Raw genomic sequence first — 22,256 nt, forward strand, 5'->3', positions numbered from 1 at the left:
CTGGGGAATCAAACCTGGGCCATTAGGCTTTATAAACAAGCACCTTAACTGCTGAGCCATCTTTCCAGCCCCTCTTTATTTTTTGAGGCAGGATCTCACTCTAGCCCAGGCTGGCCTCGAACTCAAGAATCTTTTTGTTGTTGCTTTTTTTGCTTTCTGAAGGTAGGGTCTCACTCTAGCTCAAGCTAACCTGGAACTCAGCTCTGTAGTCCTAGGCTGGCCTTGAACTCACAGCAATCCTCTTATCTCTGCCTCCAAAGTACTGGGATGAAAGGACTGTTGGAATTAAAGGTGTGCCCCACCACACCTGAAAGAGTTACATTTTAAAAGGAATTGGTTGGGGCTGGAGAGATGCTTAGTGGTTAAGGCATTTGCTTGCAAAGCCAAAGGACCTCAGTTCGATTCCCCAGGACCCATGTAAGCCACATGCACAAGGTGACACATGCATCTGGTGTTCGTTTGCAGTGGCTAGAAGCCCTGGTAAGCCCATTCTTTATCTCTCTCTCTCTGCCTCCCTCTTTCTCTTTCTCTCATGATCTCTCAAATAAATAAAATAAAAAGGAATTAGTCTGTTGTTTAAAAAAAAAAAAAAAAAAGGAACGTGGGCTGAAGAGACGGCCCAGTGGTCAAGGCACTTGCCTGTAAAACCTAATAACAACCAGGGTTCAGTTCCCTAGCACCCGGATGCACGAAGTAGTGCATGCATCTGGAGTTCATGTGCACTGGCTGGAGGCCCTGGCAGGCCCATGCTCTCTCTGTTTTTTTTTTCTCTCTCTGCTTGCAAATAAATAAATAAAATATTTTTAAAAAATACATTTTCTAGTTGGGTTTAGTGGTGCACATCTTTATAATGCCTTTAATCCCAGCAATTGGGAGGCAGAGGTAGGAGGATCACTATGAGTTCAAGGCCAGCCTAACACTACATAATGAATTCCAGGTCAGCCTGAGCTACAGTGAGAAACCCACCTCAAAGAAAAAAGTGACTTAATTCTTGTGCATGGCGAGAGAGAAAAATCTATTTTCATCCTTCTGCAGATATATATCCAGTTTTCAAAACACCATTTGCTAAAGAGGCTGTCTCTTCTCCAATGAGTATTTTTGGCATTTTTATCGAATATCAGGTGGCTATAGCTACTTGGGCTTACATCTGGGTCCTCTATTCTGTTCCACTGATCTACATGTCTGTTTTTGTGCCAGTACCATGCTGTTTTTGTTACTATGGCTCTGTAGTATAGGTTAAAATCAGGTATGGTGATACCACCAGCCTCTTTTTTGTTGCTCAGTATTATTTTAGATATTCGAGGTTTTTTGTGATTCCAAATGAAGTTTTGGATTGTTTTTTCTATTTCCAAGAAGAAAGCCTTTGGAATTTTGGTAGGGATTGCATTAAATGTGTAGATTGCTTTAGGTAAGATTGCCATTTTCACGATATTGATTCTTCCAATCCAGGAACAAGGGATGTTTCTCCACTTTCTAGTGTCTTCTGCAATTTCTCGCTTGAGTGTTTTAAAGTTCTCATTGTATAGATTCTTTACTTCCTTGGTTAGGTTTATTCCAAGGTATTTTATTTTTTTTGATGCAATTGTGAATGGGAGTGATCCTCTGATTTCATCCTCTGTGTTTGTTGTTAGCATATATGAAGGCTACTGGTTTCTGTGTATTTATTTTGTATCCTGCTACATTGCTGTAGGTTTTGATCAGCTCTAACAGCTTGCTAGTAGAGTCTTTAGGGTCCTTTATGTATAGAATCATGTCATCTGCAAATAATGATAACTTGATTTCTTCCTTTCCAATTTGTATCCCTTTTATGTGTGTCTCTTGCCTTATTGCTATGGCTAAGACTTCCAAAACTATATTAAATAAAAGTGGGGACAGTGGACACCCTTGTCTTGTTCCTGATTTTAGTGGAAAAGCTTCTAGTTTTTCCCCATTTAGTAATATGTTGGCTGTAGGCTTGTCATAAATAGCCTTTATTATATTGAGATATGTTCCTTCTATTCCCAGTCTCTGTAGGACTTTTATCATGAAGGGATGTTGGATTTTGTCAAATGCTTTCTCTGCGTCTTCTTCTCTCTCACCATGCACAAGAATTAAGTCCAAATGGATTAAAGACCTTAACATCAGACCGGAAACTCTGAAACTGCTAGAGGAAAAAGTAGGGGAAACCCTTCAACATACTGGTCTTGGCAAGGACTTTCTGAATACAACCCCAAATTGCTCAGGCAATAAAACCACAGATTAACCACTGGGACCTAATGAAATTACAAAGATTTTGCACCGCAAAGGACACAGTGAAAAAAGCAAAGAGGCAACCTACAGAATGGGAAAAAATCTTCGCCAGCTATATATCTGATAGAGGATTAATATCTAGGATATACAAAGAACTCAAAAAGTTAAATAATAAGGAATCAAACAAGCCAATCAAAAAATGGGCTATGGGGCTGGAGAGATGGCTTAGTGGTTAAGCGCTTGCCTGTGAAGCCTAAGGACCCCAGTTCGAGGCTCGGTTCCCCAGGTCCCACGTTAGCCAGATGCACAAGGGGGCGCACGCATCTGGAGTTCGTTTGCAGAGGCTGGAAGCCCTGGCGCGCCCATTCTCTCTCTCTCCCTCTATCTGTCTTTCTCTCTGTGTCTGTCGCTCTCAAATAAATAAATAAATAAAAATACTTAAAAAAAAAAAGGGCTATGGAGCTAAATAGAGAGTTCTCAAAGGAAGAAATACGAATGGCATATAAGCATCTAAAAAAATGTTCTACGTCACTAGTCATCAGGGAAATGCAGATTAAAACTACATTGAGATTCCATCTCACTCCTGTCAGATTGGCCACCATCATGAAAACAAATGATCATAAATGTTGGTGGGGATGTGGAAAAAAAGGAACCCTTCTGCACTGCTGGTGGGAATGCAATCTGGTCCAGCCATTGTGGAAAACAGTGTGGAGGTTCCTAAAACAGCTAGAGATTGATCTACCATATGACCCAGCTATAGCACTCCTAGGCATATATCCAAAGGACTCATCTCATTTCCTTAGAAGTACATGCTCAACCATGTTTATTGCTGCTCAATTTATAATAGCTGGGAAATGGAACCAGCCTAGATGTCCCTCAACAGATGAGTGGATAATGAAGATGTGGCACATTTATACAATGGAGTTCTACTCAGCAGTAAAGAAAAATGAAGTTATGAAATTTGCAGAAAAATGGATGGACCTGGAAAGTATTATACTAAGTCAGGTAACCCAGGCCCAGAAAGCCAAGCGCCACACGTTCTCTCTCATATGTGGACCCTAGCTACAGATGACTGGGCTTCTGAGTGAGAATGAAAATACTTAGTAGCAGAGGCCAGTAAGTTAAAAAGGAGACATAAAGGGTAGAGAAAGGAAGGGAGGAGGATACTTAATAGGTTGATATTGTACATATGTAATTACAATGAAGGTAATGGGGAGGTAATATGATGGAGAATGGAATTTCAAATGGGAAAGTGTGGGGGTGGGGAGGGAGGGAATTACCATGGGATATATTTTATAATCATGGAAAATGTTAATAAAAATAAAAATTAAAATTAAAAAAAAACAAAAAAAGAAAAAAGTGACTATTTTCAAAGCAACAAATATGACCCCCCCATGCCTAAAGAAAAACCCTGGGGGGGGGGGCTGAGAAGACTCAGTGGATTAGAGTGCCTGCTGCACAATCACAGGGCTTGAGAGAGTCTGAACCACTCAGATTTCACCCTAGCACCCATGGAAACAGCTGCATGAAGTCACACCACCAGTGACCCCAGTCCTGTGGCAAGTGGAGAACCACTGAGGGACACTGGACACACACACAAATGCACTTACCACGTCCACCAAGTTCATGGCCGTCTGGAGAAGGTAGCACTGCGCGGCCCCTCGGAGGAGGATCTGGTGCGTGATCATGGTGCACTGGATGACATCCCTGACATGGACACATAAAAATGCTTTGGCAGGTTCCCAGGGACGATTACCGAATTACACCATCTATGACTTCCGATGCACTAAAGGACTGTCCCCACAACTGCAAAGCCACTGTTTCCCATGGTGTCCCTAAACATTGGTCAATTTTCTTAGTTCTTTCTTTTTTTTTCTTTTTTTTTCAAGGTAGGGTTTCACTCTAGCCCAGGCTGACCTGGAATTCACTATGGAGTCTCAGGGTAGCCTCGAACTCATGGTGATCCTCCTACCTCTGCCTCCCGAGTGCTGGGATTAAAGGTGTGCACCACCACGCCTGGCCCTTAATTCTTCTTTTGAGAAAAGGTCTTGCTATGTAACCCAAGCTCACCCCAGCACTACAGTCCAGGCTGGCCTCAAACTTGTGGTCTTCCTACCTCGGCCTCCTGAATGCCAATAGAAAGGTATGTCGCCATTTCTGCCTAGAGTGCAATTTCTTTATTCCTTCCTTTTTTTCTTTTTCTTTCCTTAAGACAAAGATTTACTCTAGCCCAGGAAGACCTGGAACTTACTCTGTAGTCCCAGGCTAGCCTTGAACTCACAGCAAGCTCCTACTTCTGTTTTCTGAGTACTGAGATCAAAGGCATGAACCACCATGCCCAGCAAGAGTTTAATTTCAACATGAAACCAATCTGGAGAGATGGCTTAACAGTTAAGGCACTTGCCTGCTAAGTCAAAGTATCCAGGTTCAATCCCCCAAGACCCATGTGAGTCAGATGCACAAAGTGGCACATGAATCTGGAATTCGTTTGCAGCACCCAAAGGCCCTAGTACTCTCATTCTCGCTCCCTCCCACACAATATGCCCTTTTTTTCTCTGAAATAAATAAACAAAAATAAAATATTTTAAAAACTAGGACTATAAACTGGGCATGGCTCCTCATGCCTGTAGTTTCAGCACTCAAAAGGTTGAAGCAGGAAGACTGCTGTAAGTTCAAGGGCAGCCCGAGCCCCATGGGTTATCGAGTAAAACCCTGTCTCAAAAAGCACTTGGGGGCTGGAGAAATGGCTTAGCAGTTAAGCGCTTGCCTGTGAAGCCTAAGGACCCCGGTTCGAGGCTTGGTTCCCCAGGTCCCACGTTAGCCAGATGCACAAGGGGAGCACGCATCTGGAGTTCGTTTGCAGAGGCTGGAAGCCCTGGCACGCCCATTCTCTCTCTCCCTCTATCTGTCTTTCTCTCTGTGTCTGTCGCTCTCAAATTAAATAAATAAAAAATTTTTTAAAAAAGCACTTGGATGCTTTGCCTTTATCAATATAAAAAGGAAAAACAACCCAGCCTTAAAGTAATCAAAACCCCAACAACATGAAGTCATGTCAATATGAATTACATATTAAATTAACCATTCATAAAACACGCTCAATCACATAAATAAAAAGATTTCAATTTTTTATTACACAAAATTATACGGCCAGGCATGGTGGTGCACACCTTTAATCCTATCACTTGGGAGGCAGAGGTAGGAGGTTATGAGTTTGGGGCCAGCCTGAGACTACACAGTGAATTCCAGGCAGCCTGGGCTAGGCAGTGAGACCCTACCTGAAAAACAACAAACAACAAAAAAGTCAAAGCAAATAACCACGTGGGAGGGAACTACCTGAGAGCAAGAAGGCCTTCCACAGCCAGGGCCTTACACCTCGGGATGCCGGCCAGCGCCTTCGAGAGAAACAGGACTGGCACGGCACACCAGGGCCTGCTTGTCATCTTCTGAAGGAACTTCAGCAGGAAGCTACCTGAGCAGAAAGTGAGGAAATGGCGTCAGTACCCACGAGCGCATCAAGAGGGACCCCCACGAGACGGCACTGCACGCCCACCATGATGCCGTGAGCAAAGGGCCAGCGGCCTGTCGGGATGGAGGGAGGAACCGGAACGCTCACAGATGGGAATGTGACCGGAGCAGCCAGCTCAGCAGGCAGGATGGAAATGAGCCCACGACGGGAATGAGCATGCAACCCAGCGATTCCACTTGCAGGCATACGCCCAAGAGAACTGAACACAGGTATCCATTCAAAACTATGTACATGAATATTTGAAACAGTGAAAAGAGGGGAGAGTACAAAAGCCTGCCAAGTGATGCCATGACATGCCGACCCTGTGGAGTATGGCTGAGCCACAGGATGAAATGCCGACTTAGACCAAGACCATGACATGGACAAACCTGGGGGACGGCGCTGGGTAAAGAAGCCATGTACTGGTCAGTCCATGTGTATGGATGCTTAGAACACAGAAATCTAGGGAGACAGAGAGTGGGTCAGAGGCTGGCTGCGGCTGGGGATGGTCACCGCTCACAGCAACAGGAGCCGAGAAGCCAGACAGCAGTGCTGGATGACCAACCCGTGCTAGCAAAGCCCCTGGGGCAGTTTAAAGAGAGACTTTTACAGAATGGGAACTAAATTTCAATAAAGCCTAATAAGAAATCAATGACGTTTCAATTGTATTTCTACTTAGCAAAATAAGTATCCCAGGGTGTTGTAGACATCCTAATAATGGGAGGGGGAATGACTGTCAAGAGCTCAAACTAAACGAGGCATCTCAATCACACCCCCCCAAGGTTCGGGGAGCGCGGGGAGAGGAGGTGAAGAGTGAGTGTGGAGAGGAGTACTTCGGGGCGCTGTCCTCCAGACACGAACTGACTGGTGTACTCATGTCCTCACAGGAGAGGTTGTTACCCCAAGACCTGCGCCGTTCTGAGCCCGTTAACATATTGACATGGAATATGGAGGAGGACAAAAGTAATGAGATATCAAAACAGAAGATGGAGGCTCGAGAGATTCCTGCCTGCAAACCCTGAAGGCCCAGGTTCGATTCCCCAGTACCTACGTAAAGGCAGATGCACAAAGTTGTGCATGCATCTTGTTTGCAGTGGCAGGAGACCCTGTTGCCCCCATTCTCTCTCTCCGTAAGTAAGTAAGTAAATAAATAAATAAATAATTTAAAAACCAATCGAAGATGGTCATGGTGGCACATGCCTTTAATCCCAGCACTCGGGAGGCAGAGGTAGGAGGATTGCCATGAGTTTGAGGCCACCCTGAGACTCCATAGTGAATTTCAGGTCAGCCTAGGCTAGAGTGAGACCCCACCTCGAAAAACCACAAAAAAAAAAAAAAAAAAAAAGAAAAAGAAATGGCATAAAGAATCTATGAGCCAGGGCTGGAGAGATGGCGTAGCGGTTAAGCGCTTGCCTGTGAAGCCTAAGGACCCCGGTTCGAGGCTCGGTTCCCCAGGTCCCACGTTAGCCAGATGCACAAGGGGGCGCACGCGTCTGGAGTTCGTTTGCAGAGGCTGGAAGCCCTGGCGCGCCCATTCTCTCTCTCTTCCTCTATCTGTCTTTCTCTCTGTGTCTGTCGCTCTCAAATAAATACATAAAAAATTTAAAAAAAATTATAAAAAAAATAAAATAAAATAAAAAAAAAGAATCTATGAGCCAAATGATGGAGGGGAGGAATGCTTTCAATATTGTCTTTCAGACACAAAGTGAACGTGGTATTCATGACCTCACAGTGGTTGAGGCTACCTATGCAAGACCTGCATGGTCAGAGGGGAAAAATAACATCAAAAAAGGAGACTAGCCAGGTGTGGGGCACACACCTTTAATCCCAGCACTCGGGAGGCAGAGGTAGGAGGATTGTCATGAGTTCAAGGCCATCCTGAGACTACATAGTGAATTCAGGTCAGCCTGGACTAGAGTGAGGACCTATCTTGGAAAAAAAAAAAAAAAGAGGAGACGAGCTGGAAGAAAGGAAGGGCTTCAGTGGAGGGAGCAGGAGGGTGGGGGGAGTGAATTATGATCATGGTATATGGTTTAGACATTAGAAGGTTGTCAATACAAAGCTTAAAAAAAAGCCAGGAAGATACATATTCCACACCCAGGGCCACTAAGTCCCAGAGGCAAGAGTGGCAAGGGGCCCGGGAAGCGAGCACGTCCCGTGCGGCACAGCAAGCACTACCTCCCCGCCTGGGCTCCACTTCCAGCCTCGGCGCCGCGCAGGGAAACAGCCCAACCGGGAGAATTTCCAGGGTGCAGGTCTGACAGAAAACAAGGCTGTATTTCTTATCTAAGCATCTGCCCAAAACAACAATCCCACAATGGGTATTTTTACCACTTCTTCCTTAAATCAGGCCCTTTGTTCAACCAATGTAGTGGAACTGAAAAGCAGACAATGGCGGGGCTGTGGCTCCTCCCTCCCCACCCCCACCAGGCCACTGAGGCGCAGCGGCACAGGGGACAGGGCTGCGCACGACGGGGGGCAAGGGCGGCCCTGCCACACCCCTGCACCAGGCTGACGGACTGGGCAGGTCTTTGTCAAATGCTTATCGTGTCACAGAAAGGCGCTTATACCAACAGATGCTAAGTGTTTTAAATAACAGTAAATTAGAAAACCTCTTTTCTGATACATACTCTTGAGTTCTTCAGGAAGAGAAGAAATGTAAGTGACTAAAAACTTCTGTAACTTTAATCCCAGTGGAGAACCACTTCCTACCTGCTGGCCTGGGGACCTACAGACACACAGAGAGAAAAAAGTGGTTTAAAATCTATTTACAAATGCATATGCTGAAACTAGTCTAATATACCATGGCTCCAGTATTTTAGTAATAAAATGGCTAGACAATATTATTTCCCAGAATGTGCATTTTATTTTTTTAATAAAGTCCTTTGGTTATAGGAAATAGGACATTGTATAGGGGACTCTGACCTGCCGTCCCGAGGCATGGCACCTCTGATGGCACTTTTGCCCCATGCACATACCAATCTTGATCAACAGTATCATGAAGACATAACAGTGTGAAATCATCACTTTGAACTATATTTTATTGTCTCCATAATATAATTCAATGGTTTTAAATCTTTAGGTCTGAAATAAAAGGACATTCAGAATAAAGACATGTACTAGTAATAAATTACTTTAGCAAAAACATTTAAATGTTAACATTGACTCTCAAGTCAGGTCTTTCTGCTCTGTGCTTCTTCCAGAAATATTATCTGCTAACCGAATGTATTATAGTGTTAGAAACACCAGTGTTTCATGACAAACGTGTAGACCAACTCTTCTGAAAGCACGGAGGCTTCTCACACACGGTATGCCATCCACTGTCTCACAGATGTGGACCACTATTCAAAAATGGCAACTCATTTGGAGACTAAAGATTCCCTGGCAAATCAAACTCAGTATTTATTAGACAGACATTAGAAATTAATAGAGTTACATAACTTAGCTCAGGCATCATGAAGCAGTTTTAAAGAAATTGGGGTGGGGAGACTTTTTTTCTTTTTGTTCATTTTTATTTATTTAGTTGAGAGCGTCAGAGAGAGAAAGAGGCAGATAGATAGAGAGAGAATGGGCGCGTCAGGGCCTCCAGCCACTGCAAACAAACTCCAGACACATGTGCCCCCTTGTGCATCTGGCTAACGTGGGCCCTGGGCAATCAAGCCTTGAACTGGGGTCCTTAGGCTTTATAGGAAAATGCTTAGCCACTAAGCCATCTCTCCAGCCCAGATTTTTCTTTTTAGAAGCACCCCAAATAGAAAATTACTTATAGTTATAAATTGAATTACTCACTATTAGAGATGATATAATTTTAAAAGCAAGAGAAGTTTGAAAGGATAATTTAAGGGTATAGATATTTCTCAAAATAAGACCGTGAGGGCTGTAGGGATGGCTTAGCAGTTAAGGCGCTTGCCTACAAAGTCAAAGGACTCAGGTTCAATTCCCCAGGACCCACATAAAGCCAAATAGTGCATGCTTCTGGAGTTCCTTTCAGTGGCTAAAGATCCTGGCACGTCCATTCTTCCCCCACCCCCACCTCTTTCTCTGTATCTCAAATAAATAAATAGAGCCAGTGTGGTGGCATTCGCCTTTAATCCCAGCACTCGGAAGGCAGAGGTGGGAGAAGCGCCATGAGTTTGCAAACACTATGAGACGACATAGTGAATTCCAGGTCAGCCTGAGCTAGAGTGAGACCGTACCTTGAAAAACCAAAAATAAATAAATAAGACTATGGCACAGAACTAACAAACTTCTAACTGCTAAACTTCTCCAAAGGTGAAAATGGTGAATAAGCGGACATTAATGAATCATGGCAGCCACTGTCAAATACAGAAAGGAAAAGGTTAAGGTGGACCACAAGGAACTGGACTGAAACTGGAGTGAACTTGCAGTTCTTAGGATGGATGGAGGGAAGGGGGGAAGGAAGGCGAGAGGGAGGGAGGGAGGGATGGGCAGATGGACAAACACCAAAATGCACAGGTAGGTAAGTCTACCTAGGAAACAGAGCTACCCACACTCAAAGAGGCAAAAACTAAACAAATGTGAACTTGCAGTTCTTAGGATGGATGGAGGGAAGGGGGGAAGGAAGGCGAGAGGGAGGGAGGGAGGGATGGGCAGATGGACAAACACCAAAATGCACAGGTAGGTAAGTCTACCTAGGAAACAGAGCTACCCACACTCAAAGAGGCAAAAACTAAACAAATGTGGTAAAACATTAACATTTGATGACTACAGAGGAAAGATATTTGGGAATCCTTTATGTTAGTCCCAGAACTTTCCTAGAATTCATAGAAAGCTAAGTCAAAATCAAACATTAAAACAAAAATAAGTGATGGTTCCAGGCGGTGGTGGTGCATGCCTTTAAACCCAGCACTTGGGAGGCAGAGGTAGGAGGACTGCTGTGAGTTCAAGGCCACCCTGAGATTACACAGTGAATTCCAGGTCAGCCTGGGCTAAAGCAAAACCCTCAAAAAAAAAAAAAAAAAAGTGATGGTGGTGGTACATGCCTGTAACCCTAGCACTCAGGAGCAGAGGTAGAAGGCCTGGGAGTTTGAGGCCAGCCTGGGCTACAGTTAGACCCAGTCATAAAGACAAGGGAGGAATAGGAGGAAGGGAGAAAAGGGATGGAGGGAGGAAAGAAGAGAAGGAAGGAAAGAGATAGGCAGAGAGGGGGAAATAACATGAAAAAAAAAAGTCCAAAGTATTATGCAAAGTCACCCCAAAGGGAAAGAAAACAAGCCATATAAGATACTGTTTCCAAGAAGACCCCTGGTATCTCCAACCCATCACAAGCTACTGAGAAGGCTCTTGGATACCCACCAGAACTAGATGATAAAAACTTATTGCTAAAGATTCCATATGTCTGGGTTGAAGGTCACTGAGAAATCAAGCCAGAACTGAGCTGGAAGCCTCCTTTCTGTTGACTAACTGTCAGGATTCTAGAAAGACCTATGCAGCTCTTTGGGGGGAGAAAAGTCATCAGTGGTATTAACCAGCAGAGGACCCTGCAAGCTTTACAGCTGGCCAGCCAAGCCAAACGTACCAAATGATGCAAAGGTGGCATGTGTGTTATGGGGAAAACCAAATGCTCTCTGAACTTGAGGCCCACTCCACAGGAGCAATTCCTTGTACTGAAAGCCTATGGCACACACCTTTAATCCCAGCACTTGAGAGGCAGAGGTAGGAGGATTGCTGAGAGTTCAAGGCCACCCTAAGACTACATAGTGAATTCCAGGTCAGCCTGAGTGAGACCCAACCTCGGGGGGGGGGGGTATCTTGGGCTGGGGAAATGGCTTAGCAGTTAAGGCATTTGCCTGTGAAGCCTAAGGACCCCAGTTCGATTCCCCAGGATGCATGTGAGCACAAGAGGGTGCATGCATCTGGAGTTCGTTTGCAGGGCTGGAGGCCCTGGTGCGCTCATTCTTTCTTTCTCTCTGCCTCTTCCTCTCTCTCTCTCAAAGAAATGAAGAAATAAAATATTTTTTTAAAAAATGGCAGGTGAGGTCACAAGCCCTGGGGAGGAAACTAGTACTGTTGTCTGGCTAAAATGGATATATTATGCCCATCAAACGGCCCTCTTAATACTTGTGCTTATGCCCGTACATTAATGCTACTCTCACTTTTGGTTGGAGAAGCTTCTCTTTTCAGGAGCCAGTGACCACTGGGGGGACTCAAAACTCACCAAAGTGGGACGGTGGATATAAGGCCGTGGAACAGCATTTACCAAACATGCACAAGACCCTCAATTTGATTCCTATAACCTGAACAACAGCAAAATAAAAGAGAACATTTGCTTACCTAACATACAGAAAGCTCTCTGAAAGTGCATCCATTAGTGGTCCAATAACAAACTAAAAACAAAACAAAACAAAAAGGCAGGTAATAGATATGAATGCAACTGTGAAAAATGAGCTTGCTCTTAATCCAGTGGGCTTCCTGGTGGGGGCATTAGGTTAACCAGAATGACTAAGTGAAGAGACCATGTTCCTACCTGCTGAGCGCCGTACAGGACAGTAAGAGAGCCACGGGAGTCAGCAAAGGAGAAAGGAGCCCAGAGAAGTAGCAGTGGGAGCAAAGGGTGACGGGAAAACAAAAAGACCCTCCCGAGAAGACTCAAGCCCCTCTAACCAGGAGAGAAAAGGGAAATTTACATTCCAAAGGTTTCTTGATACTGGTTAAAAAAAAAAAAAAAACACTAAAGTTTGGGGCTGGGAGCTAGCTCAGTTGATCAAGCCCTTTGAAACCTTGCAAGCCTGAGGATCTGAGTCTGATCCCCAGAACACACATGGAAATGTCAGGTGTGCTGACGTGCGCTTGTAATCCCAGTGCTGGGGAGGTGGAGACAGGAAGGCTTGCTTGCCAGCCAGTCTAGCTTAACTGGTGAGATCTGGGCCAATGAAAGACCCTGTCCCAAAACAGTGTGGATGGCATTCCTGAGGATGAGACTCCAGGTTTCCCTCTGGCCTCCATGTACACACAGGAGCAAAGCAAAACCAAGCTTCTACAGAGGTGCAGGAAGGACGGACCTGGGCAGAGTGCTCAGTGCTATCATGTGTGGCCCATCAGAAAGCTGACACGGGCCACCCTTAAACGCAAGGTGGGTTACTGAACCAAAAGAAAGGGTCTATGAATCACAGAGCATGACAACATAAACCCAAACTCCCAGTCTCTTCTCCTTGTGTGGGTTCCAACAAATGAAGCTCAGACAGGCGACGGTAACAAGACAGACAGACAGACTCCCTAAACAAAGCACAGTGACCCAGGGCTCCAGGAACCGCATCACTTGTGGCTTCCACACCAGGCTAGACGAGGGTGTTCTGGAGCCGGGCGGCTGGGAACTGATTCTAAGGATGGGCCTGAAGCAGACAAGGCCAGGTTTGGAGAGAGAGGCCTTGCCATGAGCAGATGGGTATGATGTCACCTGCTGACACAGCGTGCCTTCATGAAGATCTCAGAGAATAGGTTAACCTCTTAGGGAACAAGGGGTGTAGGGACAGAATGCATTACCTCAGAGAGTTCTGGTGCAAATGGGAGCGATTTTGCTTCATACAGCTCCAAAAAGTGGGTAACACCTTCTTTGGTTAAGATTTTGTTCTCACTTTCAAACATTCCTTTGTAAATACACATGAGCCAGGAGGGGTGAAGGAGCCAACAGCCTGTGGAAACAATGGCGAATGTTGACATTCAAGTCTCACTTTCTGTCACTGCTTGTAGATTACATACTTACACAGACCCATTCATTTCCTTACAATTCAAAAGCATGAGTTTGCTTTCTAATCACAGCCAAGGGTGTTTACTGAACCAAAATCACTGGGTTCTCAGTATTTGTATTCGTCAGTTTCCTTTATGAAGTCTGCAAACGACTACCATGCCCTCCACGGTCTGCAGAAAGGAAGCACTACCAGAATTTTAGATCTAGGATGGCATTAGCCAAGTCTTCCCTTACCCCCACTTTATGCTATTTTTCATACAGAAATCTTAAAACTCAGCCAGGTGTGGTGGCACATGACTTTAATGGACGATTTGGGAGGTAGAGATAGGAGGATTGCTGCGCCTGGAACTACAGAGTGAATTCCAGGTCAGTGTGGGCTAGAGTGAGCTAGGAGATAAGTAAACAAAAAAAGAAATCTCAAACTCACTCCAGCAGCTCCACTTAAACCTCTGGATGGCTTCCTGCCCGTCACTCTGAAAGTGTGAATGGGACATGGCTGATGCCAGCCGCTCCAGCTTATGCCCCTCTGCATGCCTGCTTCGCGGCACCCTGTCCTATCTGCCTCACACAGCAACTACCATCTCATGCCCTGTTGGCTCTGGGATCTGAGCCTGGTGGATATCATCCCCTAATTAGCCAAACCATCCCCTCAACATACACCCCATTTTGGTCCCTTCCTGTTCCGTTCATAGACCTGATAGCCACAATGATTTCTTAGTGAAAAACAGACGAAACTCAAGTAGAAAAATGCTGCCTATAGCTCACAGCTCTGTCCACGAGACTTTAGTGTAACCAAGTATCATGTAAACGTCTGTGAAGTGAGTACATAACTGAATCTACAAATAAAAGGTAGAATGGTACAATAGATGTGTTTCTTAGCAACATTTTGTTTTGTTTGTCAAGGTAGGGTCTCACTCTAGCCCAGGCTGACCTCAAATTTACTATGTAGTCTCAGGCTGGCCTCGAACTCACGGTGATCTTCCTACCTCTGTCTCCAAAGTGCTGAGAAAAGGCATATTTTTTAGATCTTTAAGGTAATCTTTAATTCTACTAGGAAAAAAAATCACCATTTTTAACTTATCCTATAAATAAGTGGGGCCATTATTTGTGATTTACCTCAACATGTGTTTTCAACTCTTTGGTTGTGGTAATTTTTCAAAACTGCTATTTGATTTGGTTTACTAACAGCTGTGGGCAAAATATGGTGAAAAAAGTGTCACTTTAATAATAAGTACACAAGTGAAGTCACCACAGGATTCAATTAAATGCTGGCCCCAAGGGAATCAGAGATGTTTAAGGTCTGTGCAAACTCCCAGAGTGTCAGAGAACAGCTACTGCCACCAGCAAAATAAAGCTCAATTCCTAAGAAGTCAAATTATTCAAGTGGTAATTATCTAGTGCAGGCACCAAAACCCATTTATCTCACTTAATCCCCAGTGTAAACACAGTCATACAGCATTTGATCATTCCTATGAATATTAAAGTGTGGGCCTGTATTACTGATTTAAGCCTAATTTCACAGAGTGATTTTAGGAAGTTCAGCTTTCTTGATTTTCTCATTGAACACACTCCTAATTCAGCTATGATCAAGACCTAAAAGTTATACTTAAGGCTCTAGAGAGACGGCTCAGAGATTAAGGCACTTGCTTGCAAAGCACGCCAGGCCAGGCCAGGCTTGATTTGCCAGTACCCACATAAGGCCAGATTCACAAAGTGGTTCATGTGTCTGGAGTTTGTAGCAGGAGGCCCTGGTACATTCATACTCACTCTCTCTCTCTCAAGCAAATAAATTAATTAAAATATATATTTTATATACATAGTCACACACTTAAAATTATATCCTGGAATGTTCTCTTTCTAAGTTCAAGACATGTAACAACTGATCCCCAGCCAGCAAATGTAAAAGTGACATAACGATGTCAGAACTGGTGAGCCCTTGGTTCAGTGAGAGATGTTTTCTCAGAGAATAAGGAGAGCAACAGAGGAAGACATGTGACATCAAGCTCTGGTCTCTCCTCACACATGCATGTACACACACACATGCACACATGCAGGTAGATGACAAAAACCACACAACAGTTAAGTCGTGTATACATATATTCACATCAACAAGCTGCTGTGAAAAACACAGTATTTACCATCATAAGAGAATCAGCAAAGGGTCTGTGTCCTTTAAGTACACACACTGGCCCTAGCAGAGGAAATGGCAGTGTGATCACCACTGTGGAGGGAGAAGCGGAGGCTGTATGTGGCAGGTAAGGGGTCACTGTGTATACCTTTCCATTTCCTAAATATGTCCAAAATTCTTAAGGTAAACTGTTTTTAAAAAAATGAATGTGGGCTGGAGAGATGGCTTAGCGGTTAAGTGCTTGCCTGTGAAGCCTAAGGACCCCGGTTCGAGGCTCCGTTCCCCAGGTCCCACGTTAGCCAGATGCACAAGGGGGCGCACGCGTCTGGAGTTCATTTGCAGAGGCTGGAAGCCCTGGTGCGCCCATTCTCTCTCTCTCCCTCTATCTGTCTTTCTGTCTGTGTCTGTCGCTCTCAAATAAAAAAAAAAAATTTTTTTTAAAAAGTTATGTTCTGGAAGACTTATTCAAGGAGATATAAATGATGTGGTATGGACACTGCTCAGCATGATGCATGTATGGGCAGTATGACCAGATGGGACACAGGAGATGGACAGGTGACATGGCATAGACACACCATTAGGCGTGATGCATGTATGGGCAGTATGACCAGATGGGACACAGGAGATGGACAGGTGACATGGCATAGACACACTGTTAGGTGGGATGCATGTATGGGCAGTGTAATCAGACGGGGCACATCTACAATGGTGAATGCAGTACCACTTGGCAGCAGCAATACAGAGTGAGCCATTTTCCTCTTTATCATGTGATTTTTTCCAAAACCTTTATGATGAACAAGGATTAGTTATGAGATTGGAGGGAAAACTAATGTTATTAAAACAAAAACAAAAAAAAAAGTAATCATTACCATTTTCCTCTGACACTGCACATTCAAACAGACTGTTTAGCTTTGGTAAGACTGGCTTTATAACATGTATCTAAAAACAAGAGCAAAGAATCATGACATGAAAACGCACCTTTACAACCTAGGGAGCGTTTGTGTATATACAACCGTAGCCTTCTGTTTTCACACTGTCAAGAAACAGGCACAAGGAGCCTGATTCTTCCATCCCTAGTCACGGCGTGATTCAGGTTGGCAAGAGGAAGCACGGTGAAGCCAGAGAGCACAGCTAGAGCCTGGCTTGGGAGCGCGTGCGTTCACAGCGAGACCCAAAGCGTGTCCCGGACCATGAAAACAGGAAGAAACACCGAAGCATTTCCCCAGTTCCCAGAGTTGTTCGGAGCCACACAACAGGAAAGAGAGCTGACCTAGTGTTCAGTTCCTCGTGTACCTGAGCATGCTGGAAGCAGCCATGTGAGGTGTGACTCGGCTGAAATGTGAAATCCTGCATCTCTACCTGCTGAGCAATGAGCAGCGTCCTTCAACCCTCAGCAGCGCTTGGTACTTCCGTGGACTGACACCTCAAAGTGACTGCACAGAGCTGGTCCCGTGGTGGTCTGCAGCTAGTAGACTAGCATCCTTACAGATGGGAACCCCTAAAAACTGGGACCTTCCAGATGGGGAACCTTATAGATAGGAAATCTTACAGAATAGGGACTTTACACCCTAGGGAACTTCACAGACTCGGGAACTTCAGACTGGGGAGCCACAATGAAGAGATGCTGTGCAGATGGAGAACCTTACAGACAGGGACCCTTATACATGGGAACTCTTACAAACTAGAGAATCTTACAGGCCCGGGACCCTCACAGACTGGGGCCCTTATTGAAGGGGGACTTTACAGACAGGAAACCTTGAAGAGAGGAACCCTTATACATGGGATCCTTACAGACCAGGGAACTTTGTAAGTAGGAAACCTCTACGCCAGGGGGCAGCAGCACGGACACCTCTGTCTGCTCACACTATCAGGCCTCATCCCCAATGTAACTGAATTCAGAAGTGTGGGACGGTGCCCAACAGTTCATAACAACTTACATTCTATGTTAAATTATACTGATACGATGAAGAGAAGATTCTATCGTGTCATATATAAGCTGACTTTTATGTACTGCTTTCCATGCATGTCTGAAAAAGAAAACTCCTAACTGCTACAGGATTTGCTACAACAGGGCCTGGAGAGATGGCTCAGCAGTTAAAAGTACTTGACTGCAAGGCCTGATGGCCTGGGTTCAATTCCCCACTACCCACATAAAGCCAGATGCACAAAAGCAGCGCATGTGTCTGGATTTGCTTTAACAGGGACATGCTTACCTGATTTCCTTCTAGAGTTTCCATAATTAAAATATAATTCTCCCAAAACTTTAGAAGCTCGTCTTTTTTCTTCTCAGACCACCAGAAAAGACTTGGGCCTAATAGGAGTTTAAAGGAGAATGTTAGTTCATCCAATGGCAATTTCACTGCTTTCTTAATAGCAGTTCTTAAAAATCACACTAGTGTCACCAAATAAGATATTCTCTAGCGATGGGGGAAGCATGGGGGAGCCTATGTGGAAAGCTTGGGGGAAACTCAAGAGGAAATTTTGTTTCTTTTTTTTCTTTTGGTTGGCTTGGCTGGTTGGAGCTTGTTTGTTTGGTCCTGGCTTTGCAGTGGGGTCTTATGTAACCCTCCTCCTCCTCCTCTACTTCTTAGTATCGGGACTGCACGTGTGTGCCACGCATCTGGCATTGGTGAGGGTTTTTTAACATTTTATTTATTATTTGAGAGAGAGAGAGGCAGATACATACAGAAAGAATAGGCACACCAGGGCCTCCAGCCACTGAAAACAAACTCCAGACACATGTGCCACCTTGTGCATCTATGTCACACGGGTTCTGGGGAGTTGAATCTGGGCTCCTCGGCTTCACAGGCAAGCACCTTAAGCGCTAAACCATCTCTTCAACCCAATTTTCTTTTTTAATTTAGATTATCGTTGTGGAATTTTGTTTAAGAATGACAGGTCTGTACAAATAAACTGCATTCTCTCCCCAAGAGTCTAGCATGAAAGGACTTTTCAAAGGTAAAATTCCCAAAAAATGGGAAAAACTGAGAAGCACACAACAACATTCAAATGTAGAATTTGAAAATCGGAAGAGAACCAGACAGACACAGGAAGAAGGAATTTTCAGTCATCAAAGAGAAAGCCAAGGAACTGGGGTGGTGGCTCACTGGCTAAAGGAGTTTGCTTGCAAAGCCTGCTGACCCAGGCTCAGTTCCCCAGGACCCACATAAAGCCAGATGCACAAAGTGGTGAATGCATCTGGAGTCCATTTGCATTGGCAAGAGGCCCTAGTACACCCATATTCTCTCTCCCTCATAAATAAATATCTTAGGGCTATAGAGATAGCTCAGAGTTGTAAAGGCACTTGTTTGCAAACCGTGACAGACAGGCTTCAGCTCCCCAGCAACTATGTAAAGCCAGATGCACAAAGTGATGCGTGTATCTGGAGTTTGTGTGCAGTGGTAAGACCCTGGTGTGCCTATTTTCTCTCTTCTCTCTCTTCCCCCACTCCTGGCTTGCAAATAAAAAATAAAATAAAGACCACAACTAAAAAATATTATTTTTGGTTTTTTGAGGTAGGGTCTCGCTCTAGCACAGGCTGACCTGGAATTCACTATGTAGTCTCAGGGAGGGCTCAAACTCACAGTGATCCTCCTTTCTCTACCTCTTGAATGCTAGGATTAAAGATACAGGTCACCACTACCAGCTGAAAGCTAGGAGTTGATGGCAGAAACAAGCAACTCAAAGAAAAAAACTAGAAGTAAAAGACAACCAGGGGTTGGAGAAAAAGACAAAATCATCCACTGGAGAGAAAAAAAAAATGCTTTGAAGATGAGTCTAAGACGTTTAGTATCCCAGAAAACGAGAGAGAATGGAAGAAATCACCAATGAAATAACTCAAGAAAACCACCCAGGAGCAAAGCATGGATTTCCAGACTGAGCGGGTACGCCGAATATCTGGCACACTGGGGAAATCGGGTGGAATTTCCAGATACTGTGCCTCAGATCAGAGAACCCAGACGGAAAAGGCACACACTGTCTGTCAACACAACGCAGACCGCCTCCACTTCCCCAGCAGCGGCACCGCATGCTCAAGCAGTAGATCAATCTATCCATCATCTATCTGCAGATGCCTCTAAAACTTAGGGTGGAAATGTTTTCTCAGCTAGAAGTTGGCCTCCAACCAAACCACTGATCAATAGTGAAAACAAAATCAAGTCATTTTGATATTCATGGCTTCAGCTTCCATCTAGAGAGCAGAAAGCCCCAAGAGGAAAGGCTGGCTAGCCCACAGATTCCTCAACACTGAGTTATCTACCCATCAGAGACAGGATTTCTAAAGCGGAAAGTCTCTCCAAGAATAGAAAGAGCGCCCAAGCCATTCCACAACTGGCCAAGCTCAGGATGCGTTCTGCTCCTACCGCAACAAAAAGTGGTTCTAAAAGCACATTTGGGGCTGCAGAGATAGTGCAGGTGATAAAGTGGTTGTCTCACAAGCAGGAGAACCTGAGTCTGATCCCCGATATTTACATAAAAATGGAAGGCTTAGTGGCCCACCTATAAATGCTGGGGAGGCAGAGACAGGAGGATCACTGGAGCTCACTGGCCACAGAGTCTGGCCTAATTGGTGAGCTCCAGACCAGTGAGAAATCCTGTCTTTCAAAGGAGGTGGATGGCGTTCCCGAGGATGACATCTGAGGTTGTATTCTGGCCTCTACATGTGTATGAGCACATACTCATATATTCCCCGCCACCACACACACACACACACACTAAAAACAACAGCATTTTATTAAGTGTTTAGGAACCCTTCTAAGCTGGCTGGACAGCTTACAAGTTCTACAAACCCTAAGAAGGTGTTTTCTTGGCCTTTCAGATGCTCCTGAGGACCTGGGCAGGCAGGAGACCCTGGAGGCGCAAGCCTCAGGGTAACCTTAGCTTGAGAGGCAGCAGGACTCACTGGTGGGGGGCATCCATGTGTAACAACACACAAGCTAGTGAGCAGTGGCCCACCGCTGCACGCCTCTGGTCCTGCCACTCACAAGAAGCCAATACTCGCTCCCTTGTCCCCACCTGATGCCAGGCAGAGGTTGGCTGCCTCAATTGCCACAGAAACTCATAGGAAACTGTCTGCTGGTGTAGGAAAGGAAGGAAGCCCGCTCCTGCTGGTGTCCTGTGCCGAGACGAAGCCTGTCCAGGCGGCACGGAACACCGGTGCTCAGGATCTCTCTCAATGGCACCACATGCAGTGCGCACAAAAGAACATGCAGACAGACGCTCAGAGCCCTTCGCTAGGGGCCGAGGGAAAGGCTTGTCTGCCTGGAGCGGAAGCAGAGCTGGCAGAAAACACTGAAGTCCCAAAGCTCAGGCCCAGGTGCCTGGGACATCGTGGGAGAAGAAGCATGGAGAAGCCCCTGGCTCTCTCAAATCACCACCAAGCAACAGGAGCCAATCACTGAGGCACAGCCAGTGAGCATCGGAGGCTGGGAAAAAGCCTTTCCATTCCCCTGACTCCTTGCTAAGCTCAAGGTGGCCAGAACTGCTCCAGGAAGAACGATGACAGGCAGGCGCTGAAGTACAGCAACAACGAACCCAATGAGGGCCTGAGAGGGTCCTAGCTCTCCGGCATGTATGTCTGTGGCCCTAGCCATGGAAAGGGCAGCGAGTGTAGAGACTAGAGAGAGTCGCTAGGGCTGCTACTGAAAAGACTGCCAAGATGACAGCTCTGCTCAGAGAGCCCCTGCCTGAAGAAGCAAGGGGATGAGTGAAAAGAAGTGGGTACCCGAAGTTCTCCTCTGGCCCCCACACCTGTGTGCACATCAACACACGCACGTGCACACTACACACATCACATCACATACCACACACAGGTTCCGCATCACATTTTGAAAAAAGACTTAATGGCTCAAAGATAAAATAGAAGTAAAGTCCAGCCTAGATGTCCAGGTATCAGATGTGAAATAACTGTCAAAGGACGTAACAGAAAAACTAAGCAACATAAATAAGCAGGTGAACAGAAAGGGCTATTTCAGAAAACGGAATGCATTTCTTTTTTTTTAAGTATAAACGGAGCTGGGCATGCTGGCGCATACCTTTAATCCCAGCACTTGGGGAATTGTTCAAATATTTCACATTGGCTTTTATTTGTTTGTTGGAGGTACTGTCTCCCTCTAGCTCAGGCTGACCTGGAACTCATTCGGCAGTCCAAGGTTGGTCTTGAACTCATGGGATCCTCCTACCTCACCCTCCCAGGTGCTGGGATTTTAAAGGTGCAGGTCACCAGGCCTGGCTCACAACGTTTTAAAATGGGGGCTGGGGAGATGGCTCAGGAGGTCAACGATGCTTGTCTGCAAAGCCTGTTGCCCAGTCTGATTCCCCAGAACCCACCTCAAGCCAGGTGGTGTGCCCAGCCCCTCTCAAAAAATAAAAATAAATAGGGCTGAAGAGATGGCTTAGCGGTTAAGGCACTTGCCTGCAAAGCCAAATGACCCAGGTTCGATTCTCCAGTACCCACATAAGCCAGATGCACAGGGTGGTACATGCACCTGGAGTTCCTAGAGGCCCTGGCGCACCCATTCTCTCTTTCTTTCTCTAGGTGTATCAAATAAACAAAAATTTTCAAATAATAAAAATAAACCTAGCATGAGCAAAACGGAAGTGCTTCATATAGAATAAATGAATAGCTAGCTACAATTGGGAAAGTTGAGGTGCCCCATCTATTGAAACAATTTCAAGTCAATTTCTTT

At 45.2% G+C, this 22,256-nt stretch overlaps 1 protein-coding gene across 3 annotated transcripts in view; it reads right to left on the bottom strand.

Annotated features, from left to right (window-relative positions):
* The window catches only part of Tarbp1 (TAR (HIV-1) RNA binding protein 1), a 62,092-nt gene that overhangs the window by 38,121 nt on the left and 1,715 nt on the right, over positions 1–22,256 (bottom strand). For all 3 annotated transcript variants that reach the window (XM_045150373.1, XR_006637215.1, XR_006637214.1), the window contains exons 2-8: positions 17,784–17,881; positions 16,440–16,509; positions 13,238–13,386; positions 12,029–12,081; positions 8,365–8,462; positions 5,563–5,698; positions 3,840–3,936 (exon numbers count right to left, since the gene is read on the bottom strand). In XM_045150373.1, coding sequence (XP_045006308.1) covers positions 3,840–3,936; positions 5,563–5,698; positions 8,365–8,462; positions 12,029–12,081; positions 13,238–13,386; positions 16,440–16,509; positions 17,784–17,881 — 701 coding nt within the window. The remainder of the gene's footprint in view (positions 1–3,839; positions 3,937–5,562; positions 5,699–8,364; positions 8,463–12,028; positions 12,082–13,237; positions 13,387–16,439; positions 16,510–17,783; positions 17,882–22,256) is intronic.

Source organism: Jaculus jaculus, chromosome 5 (assembly GCF_020740685.1).
Source record: "Jaculus jaculus isolate mJacJac1 chromosome 5, mJacJac1.mat.Y.cur, whole genome shotgun sequence".
NCBI classification, from domain to species: Eukaryota; Metazoa; Chordata; class Mammalia; order Rodentia; family Dipodidae; genus Jaculus; species Jaculus jaculus.